Here is a 9,581-nt window from a genome sequence, read left to right on the forward strand (position 1 = left end):
TTAAGTTGTTTATCAAGGCCACTAAAAGATAAACAGTACTGAACGTCTAAAGAGTTCAGATTTTGCAACTTTTATTTGACACCTCGTGACTCATCCCGTGGAAAATGCCAGGCAAAATTACAACTTTTAAATAGTTATAAGCCGTCACAGTTTTGTGGGCTCCTACCTAACCTAGGAAATCTGAGATTTGTGTAACTGGATATGTACCAGATATTATCTATGTAATGCATTTTATGGTTTGGAGCTGGAGATGTGACATTTTTGTGATTATTTGGTTTGGAAAAATAATAATTTTTTATAGGATTCAAGAGAAGATACTTTAAACCTATAACTAGTTGTCATAGTTAAAATAGAGGTGGGGATAAAATCCTTTAATTCAAAGAAAAACCAAAGGTGTTTGTGTTTTGTATCCTGATGCTTTATATAAAATAAGTGTGAGAAGCACACGATGTTTCACATAAGTTAAGGAATATGGGCTCCTTTGCACTTTTCTCTAACATTCTTCTTTTTTTCCCCACCTCATCACCCCAAAAGAGCTAACTCGAATTTCATCTCTTCGGTTGAACCATATAGAATTGCCGTTTTTGTAGGCACTGTTGTATGGTCAGTGCCTTTCCTAGATTGTCCATCTTTAGACACAGCCAACCACTCTCTATTCTGGGCTCCCTCTGTATCAGGCCAAATGGATTTAAAATACTTCTGTCTATATCTTTGATCTCCACAGACTGTAAGCTCCTTAGGGTGTAGGATCATGTTTTATTTATCTTACTTCAGCAGCACCTAGCACAGTGTTTGGCACAAAATGATTGCTTGTGAAATGAATAAACTTTTAACAAACTTAAAACATGTTAGAGCCACCATTTCCCTATAAATGGATAAGGGAAATTGAGATAGAGGCTATTTTGTTGTAGAATATTGGGTTATTTTGTTGACCTTGAACCACAGAAGCAAAATAATGTTCTCGTCTATACCTGATAACAAAACTGAAAAAAAATTTAAGCAACCTCTTAAGTCTCTTTTTATTCCTTCCTGTCCCAGTACAACTCTGTAAATGCCTGAGAAATAGTGGCAGAAGACAGGATAAATTTGCTTATGGCTTTTTGCCTTAGGGTAATCCCCCTCCTTCCGTGATTTGTCTTATTCTTTGTTGTTCCCCATAGACCAATATCAAACTCTGACCACACAGGCCAGCCATAACAATCCTATGTAATCTATTTCCTGTACTTGACAGAGGAAACAGATGCCGCATAATGTGGTGGTGAAAAGTACAGTCTTTGGATTCATACTGCCTAAGTTAAAACTCTGCGCTTACAAGTTGTGTAATATTGGACAAGTCACTTAACTTCACTGTGCTTCAGCTTCTTCCTTTTAAATATGGGAATATTAGTATACCTATCTTACTAGAATAACATGACATATGATAAATAGTATATATTGGTTGCTGCTACTGTTACTGGGATTATGATGATCATTATGTCATTATTTATATCTTCACCTAAGGTCTCCTCTAGAGGTATGTCTATTAACTAGAGATATTCTGACTCAAATTGCTGGAAGAGACAGAGAACAGCATTGCATAGATAATTTTCTATGCAAAACCATCTTCCTATAAATGTTAGCGATATGCTTTATTTGGAGAATACCTTCAATTAATAGCAGTCAAAACTACTCTTAATCTTAACAACCTGTGAGAGTCAGACTATTCTCTTCATTTTATATGAAAAACTGAGGCTTCTAAACATTAAGTAATTTGGCCTTACATCGACAGTTTTAAAATGATTGGGGCACCATTTCTATATGTCTTGTACCTCCTCCTACTGGTTGTTTTTGCTGTTTGTTTGCCATAATTACTGCTCTCAAAGTAAATGAAATTAAGGCAGAGAGAAAGGAGGGTAAGGGGAACACAGACCTAGCCACAGAATAGAAAAACACAGATTTTTCACAAGTGCTCTTTAGTTTTTCATATGGCTTCAAGTTACTGTTCGATGTTCTTTAATTTCAATCTGAGAGATTCTCTTTAGCATTTCTTATAGGGCAGGTCTACTAGTAAATTCTGTAGTTTTTGTTTATCTGATAATTTCTTTAAGAATAGTTTTGTCAGATGTAGAATTCTTGATTGACATTCTTATTTTCTGGTTTCCATGGTTTTTTATAAGAAATCAACTGGTAATTTTATTAAGGCTCTCTTGTATGTGATGAGTTGTTTCTTTCTTGTTGCTTTCATTGTCTTTGGCTTTTGACAGTTTGACTATAACATGTCTCAGTGTGGGTCTCTTTAGAGTTCATTGAGCTTCTTCGATATGTAGATTCACCTCTTTCATCAAATTTAGGAGTTTTTTGACCATTATTTCTTTTTTTTTTTTTTTTTTTGAAGCGGAGTCTCGCTCTGTCGCCCAGGCTGGAGTGCAGTGGCGCAATCTCGGCTCACTGCGAGCTCCGCCTCCCGGGTTCACGCCATTCTCCTGCCTCAGCCTCCCCAGTAGCTGGGACTACAGGCGCCCGCCATCTCGCCCGGCTAGTTTTTTGTATTTTTAGTAGGGACGGGGTTTCACCATGTTAGCCAGGATGGTCTTGATCTCCTGACCTCGTGATCCGCCCGTCTCGGCCTCCCAAAGTGCTGGGATTACAGGCTTGAGCCACCGCGCCCGGCCTTTTGACCATTATTTCTTCAAACATTCTTTCTGATCCTATTTCGCTTCCCCTCTCAGGATTCCTGTAATGCATATGTTAGTTCGCTTGATGGTGTCCCACAGGTCCCTTGGACTCGGTTTACTTTTCTTCATTTTTCTTTCTGCTCCTCACACTGGATGACTGACTGATTGATTTAGACTGAACCCAAACCAAGACACATACTGGAGTAATTAATTAATTAATTATATTATACTTTTAAGTTCTAGGGTACATGTGCACAACGTGCAGGTTTGTTACATATGAATACATGTGCCATGTTGGTGTGCTGCACCCATTAACCCGTCATTTACATTAGGTTTATCTTCTAATGCTATCCCTCCCCCCTCTCCCCACCCCACAACAAGCTCTGGTATGTGATGTTCCCCTTCCTGTGTCCAAGTGATCTCATTGTTCAATTCCCACCCAAGTGAGAACATGCGGTGTTTGGTTTTCTGTTCTTGCGACAGTTTGCTGAGAATGATGGTTTCCAGCTGCATCCATGTCCCTACAAAGGACATGAACTCATCCTTTTTTGTGGCTGCATAGTATTCCATGGTGTATATGTGCCACATTTTCTTAATCCAGTCTGTCATTGATGGACATTTGGGTTGGTTCCAAGTCTTTGTTATTGTGAATAGTGCCACAGTAAACATATGTGTGCATGAGTCTTTATAGCAGCATGATTTATAATCCTTTGGGTATATACCCAGCAATGGGATGGCTGGGTCAAATGGTATTTCTAGTTCTAGATCTTTGAGGAATCGCCACACTGTCTTCCACAATGGTTGAACTAGTTTACAGTCCCACCAACAGTGTAAATGTGTTCCTATTTCTCCACATCCTCTCCAGCAACTGCTGTTTCTTGATTTTTTAATGATTGCCATTCTAACTGGTGTGAGATGGTATCTCATTGTGGTTTTGATTTGCATTTCTCTGATGGCGAGTGATGATGAGCATTTTTTCATGTGTCTGTTGGCTGCATAAATGTCTTCTTTTGAGAGGTGTCTATTCATATCCTTTGCCCACTTTTTGATGGGGTTGTTTTTTTCTTGTAAATTTGTTTGAGTTCTTTGTAGGTTCTGGATATTAGCCCTTTGTCAGACGAGATTGCAAAAATTTTTTCCCATTCTGTAGGTTGCCTGTTCACTCTGATGGTAGTTTCCTTTAGAAGCTCTTTAGTTTAATTAGATCCCATTTGTCAATTTTGGCTTTTGTTGCCATTGCTTTTGGTGTTTTAGACATGAAGTCTTTCCCCATGCCTATGCATACTGGATAATTTAAATTGTCCTATCTTTAAATTTGCTGACTCTTTCTTCTTTGTACTCAAATTCATTAAGTCCCTCTAAAGATTTTTCATTGTATTTATTGTACTTTTCAGTTCCTGAGTTTCTATTTGATGGGCTTTTAATAATTCTGCCTCATTATTGGTACTCTTAATTTTGTTCATACATTGTTTTCCTGGTTTCCTTTAGTTCTTTGAACATACAAGACAGTTAGTTTAAAGCTTTTGTCACCCATGCTATATCATGTAGCCTGTTGCTTCTAGTCTACAAACCTGTATAGCATGTTATTGTGCTGAATACTGTAGACATTGTAACATAATGGTAAATATTTGTGTATCTAAACATAGAGACATAAAAATACATAAAAAATGGTATACCTGTATAAGGTACCTACCCTGAATGGAGCTTGCAGGATGGGGAAGTTGCTCTGGGTGAGTGAGTGAGTGACTGGTGAGTGAATGTGAAGGTCTAGGTTGTTAATGTACTCTACTGTAGATTTTATAAACATTGTACAATATACTACATTTTTTTTTTTTTGAGATGGAGTCTCGCTCTGTTGCCCAGGCTGGAGTGCAGTTGTGCGATCTCTGTTCACTGCAGCCTCCGCCTCCTGGGCTTAAGCGATTCTCCTGCCTCAGCTTCCCAAGTAGCTGGGATTATAGGCATGTGCCACCAAGCTGGCTAATTTTTGTATTTTTAGTAGAGATGGGGTTTCTCCATGTTGGCCAGGCTGGTCTCGAACTCCTGACCTCAGGTGATCCGCCCACCTTGGCCTTCCAAAGTACTGGGATTAAGGCATGAGCCACCAAGCCCGGCCTATATTACATTAAAAAGAAATTTTTTTTTCTTCAATAATCAGTTCACCTTAGCTTACTGTAACTTGTATAAACTTTAAAATTTTTAACTTTTTGTCTCTATTGTAATGACACTTAAAACACAAACACTTTGTACAGCTATAGAGAAATATTTTCATTATATTCTTATTCTATAAGCTTTTCCCTACTTTTAAATTGTTTTATTACTTTTAAAACTTTTTTTTATTGAAAACTAAGACAAACACATATATTAGCTTAGACCTACAAAGAGTCAGGATCATCAATATACTTTTATAAGAAGCAGTACCCTCTAAAATAGTAATAAAAAGTATAGTAAATACATAAACCAGTACCAGAGTTTATTATAATTTTCAAGTGTTATGTACTGTACATAATTGTATGTGCTATACTTTTATACAACTGACAACAGCATCACCACAAACACATGAGTAATGTGTTGTGCTGCAACATGAAGATGGCTATGACACCACTAGGCAATAGGAATTTTTCAGGTCTATTATAATCTTATGGGACCACTGTTGTATATGTGGTCCATTGTTTACCAAAAGTTGATACACAGCACATGACCATACTTGCCTTTTGTTTTTTATAGCCTTTCAGCTGGCAAGTTTAATACCTATAAGCTCACTGGAGGTATGATATATTTGTATAGATGTTGCTGTACTTAACAATGGTTTGATTTATGATTTTTTGACTTTATAAGGATGTGAAAGCAATATGCCTAAACTTGAACTGTAACTTGTATAAACTTTAAAATTTTTAACTTTTTGTCTCTATTGTAATAACACTTAAAACACAAACATTTTGTACAGCTATAGAGAAATTTTTTCTTTATATCCTTATTCTGTAAGCTTAAACCTACTTTTAAGTAGGGAAACAGTGGTCCCATAAGATTATAATAGACCTAAAAAATTTCTATTGCCTAGTGGTGTCATAGCCATCTTCATGTTGCAGCACAACACATTACTCATGTGTTTGTGGTGATGCTGTTGTCAGTTGTATAAAAGTATAGCACATACAATTATGTACAGTACATAACACTTGAAACTTGAAACATTTAGTATAAACCGTACTTCAGATTTTGAATTTTAGTTCAAAAATTTTTATAACTTTAATTGTAAAACAGACATTGTGTTAAGACTATTTCATATATATATATATATATATATATACGTATACATATAACCTACTATCATTTATTAAAAAGACCTTTCCCTATCATTCTGCAGTGCTACCTTTGTTATAAATCCAATGTCCATATATGCATGGGTCTGTTTCTGAGCTGTCTATGCTGTTCCTTTGGTCTGTTTATTCTTGCACTAGTACCACATTATTAATTACTGTAACTTTATAATGTGTTCATATCTTAGACAAGTCTTGTCCCCTTGTTTTTCTTTGGTAAGAGTGTCTTCGCTTTTCTTTGCATTTCCTCATCCCTTTTAATTCATCTTAGGGGCAACTAACTGATCCTAGAGTGTAGCTTTAACTTGATACACAGTTCATGCTAGTTTGTGGTACTTTAAATTAGACAACACTAGTGTCCCCACTCAGAGGAACATGCAGTTGCATCTTAGGGAGATCACTGGTGTCTGCAGCCGAGTAGCCTCTGAGAGACTGTGGACCAGATGGGATGAGATAAATCTGGTGTGAGAAGCTAGTGAAGGCCAAGAAATTGACACCAAATTTCACCCTCCTGGATTTTAGCATCATTCCCAAGGAGGAGATATAACCCAACTATTGTGAACCCAGTAATGTCTGTCTTGTTCACTGTTACATTGCTGTTCCTGGTATATAATGGGCATTCAATAAATATTTGTCAAATGAGTTTACATACATCTGCATACAGCCTATATTATATGCTTCTCAGATGACATTTATGTGGCTATGAGTTTCACTACCTTAGATGCTAGGATGCTTGAAGCTAATTTTTCCCCAGCTTTATTGAGGTATAATTAAAAATTAAACTAAATTTTTAATGTCCTATGACATTTTGTCATTTCATGGAGTTGCCTTTCTGTTTAAAGTCTTATATGTATCACCTCGAGTCTTTTAGGAAATAAGTGGTACAGATTTTGTGTTGAAACAAGTTATTACCTGTCAGTGATTTTAAAAGTTTGTTGACTTTCTACATCCCTAAGTGGAATTAACTTGCAAGTTCCTTAGCACACTAAGTTCATATATAAAATTCAATCAAGATCATATCTAGATTTTCATATTTCAAAATACTCAATTTTTTAGTAGAGAAATTGCCAAGTTATCCTATATTTTTCCATTTTGATTTTACTTTCCTTCTTGAAAAGATGAATATAGTTGATGAAACTTAAATAAATACAGCACATGTTGAGTAGTTTTCTGCCCTAAGTGTTAAAATTCTATGTTTTTTAATGCAGATGTGGAATTAGAAGAAGCTATTAGAAGAAGTCTTGAGGAAATGTAATTAAAGATATTACCACACAACATCAAGTGGCCTTGAAGAGACTCAGATAATGAATTCTTGAGTTTGTTTTCTAAAGGAGACCAGAAATCCACTATTACAAATGTATTTGAAAACATGGTTTTGCTTTCATATGTTCAAAATCTGATCTTTGTTTTGTATTTTTGTGTTAATGTGCAAAAATGTACAGAAGGAATAGAATACATGTTAATGCAAATATAAATCATGTATTCTAATATAGGTATAACATTTTCCCAGTTAACTTTGAATTTATATATTTAAAGGATTTAAAAAAAAAAGGAAAGCTCTTAACAGTTGTTTCCCAAATAGCATTAGTTCTTTAATTTTATTTGTACTGTACAAATGATTCTAGTTTATTTTTTTAGGAGTGAAAATGAATATAAAAAAGGTGACATAGGTCAAGTTTTCCATAAATTCTACTTCTCATGTGGCACTATTATATATTACCTTTGAGATCTTTGTTTATGTTTATTAGAAGAGGGTAATGAAAACTGATCATGGAAACACTTAAAATTTTATCAGCAGTGTTCTTTGTGGGTGCCATGCAGATGTGAATTATTGCTTTAATTAGAGCAGCACATTGCTAAAATAAAAAATACATCTTAATTTTTAAGAAATAATTTAAATGAAACAATTTCCATTCCTTTTACCTGCTTAGACTTTTATGTGACTTGTATGATCTCCTGTTTAAAGGGAATAGTGTCAAAATATTTGCATAAAATTATTTTTCATAATACTAGTCCTTTTTTATATATTTGTGTAAACATAATATTCTTCAAGAAATAATGTTGAAAGCCTACTCAGGAATAATCTTCCTTAACTCTTTAAAATTTTTATTTCATATGGAGTGTCTTCAGTTTAGTTATTCACTGAATTGTCAGTTTCCTTCATTTGGTATTACATATTTAATTCTTAAATATTGAGGCCCCATTGTGAGTAATACAAAATTTTACGACATAAGTAGAAGACTAAGAAGGGCTTGTCATATTATCTTTGTGTATATGCTTCATGTTATTTGACCAGAAATGTCTTATCTCTAAAAATTTTTAGTAGTGATTATTTACCAAACTTAAAAACATTTCCATAAATATAAAGCTTTCCTTTATATTTAAGACAAAATATAAAGGCTAGAATTTTGTTCCTTCTCTGTAACACTAAATATTTTAGTGTGAAATTGAATTTTTTTATTACTATAGTCTTTTCAATCTACAATTTGTGTTTTTAATTTCTTGATATGTCACTTCTGTTCCTCCCTGCTTGCATTTTTTAAAAAGTAGACATTGTGGCTTGAGAATTTATCAATCATCTTTCCAAAATGACCACATTGTGCTTTTAGTTTGTATGTTTAAGTGGTCAAGCAAGGCTCTAGGAGGTAGTCACTGAGCTGGACCTTTAAACACATCTGCAGGAGCTCACAAAATAGGAGCAAAAGAGGCATTCCAGAAAGATGAGTGGTTAAGCAGATGTGGGGGCAGGGCAAGAGGAGACAGCTCCTTGTTGCTAGAGATTCTACACAAAGGTGTCATGGACACTGATGCTCTATTAAGAAGCTTTTGTGGTGTGTGTGGTAGAGAATAAGGCTTTTGATATGACAGGAAAGGGATATTTCATCATGACTCTTAAGAAAAGGTAACTGGGTTGTTTAATGTTTTAATTGATAATTGTCACTGATTGTATTTCTACCTGTTAAATAATTAAAAATCATCTTAAAATTCATACTTTGGCTTTAATTTAGACAAAAGGAGATGTAATCGCTGTGTAACGTTAGAGAAAGTTATATGGATTATCATCAAAAGTAAATGTTTCTAACATTGACAAAGATGTTTATCTTTTCATTACATCATTCACTCATTAATTCATTCAATCACAAAATATTTATTGAGTACCAACCATGTGCCAGCAACTATTCTAAGCACTTGGAATAGACCAGTAAGCAAAACAAAGCCCTTTACCCCTCTGTGGAGCACACATTGGTGGAGAGAAGGAGATTGTACAATGTTAGTAAGCAAGCAAATAAAACTGCCTATCTGATGGTGATACATGTAACAAAGGAAAATAAAGAAGGGAAGGGAATAAATAGTGCAGGGACAGGGATTTGCAGGGAGGCTTGCTATTTTTAATAGGGTGGTCAGAAAAGATCTCACTGATAGGTAAACTTGAGCAAAGACCTGAAGAAGGTGAGGGAATGAGGATGAAAATATATATAGGGAAGAGAGTTCCAGGTGGAGGAGGGGAAGGTCCAGACAGGAGCTTAGTATATTCAAGGAAAAGCAGGAAGACTAGTATCACTGACAAGATGAGCTAGGAGAGTAATAGGAAATGAACTTGAGGTTTTTC

The 9,581-nt window shown here is 35.2% G+C and overlaps 1 protein-coding gene across 4 annotated transcripts in view; it reads left to right on the forward strand.

The window, feature by feature from the left end:
• Window positions 1-9,063, forward strand: part of ZNF451 (zinc finger protein 451) — an 83,223-nt gene extending 74,160 nt beyond the window's left edge. For 2 of the 4 annotated variants that reach the window (XM_033217528.1, XM_033217530.1), the window contains one exon: window positions 7,180-9,063. In XM_033217528.1, the coding sequence (XP_033073419.1) occupies window positions 7,180-7,226 (47 nt within the window). In that variant the 3' untranslated portion in view covers window positions 7,227-9,063. The remainder of the gene's footprint in view (window positions 1-7,179) is intronic. The other 2 variants (XM_033217529.1, XM_033217531.1) reach the window with 1 other exon arrangement.
• The last annotated feature ends 518 nt before the right edge of the window (window positions 9,064-9,581 follow it).

This window comes from Trachypithecus francoisi, unplaced genomic scaffold, assembly GCF_009764315.1.
Source record: "Trachypithecus francoisi isolate TF-2019V2 unplaced genomic scaffold, Tfra_2.0 Lachesis_group10, whole genome shotgun sequence".
NCBI lineage: Eukaryota > Metazoa > Chordata > Mammalia > Primates > Cercopithecidae > Trachypithecus > Trachypithecus francoisi.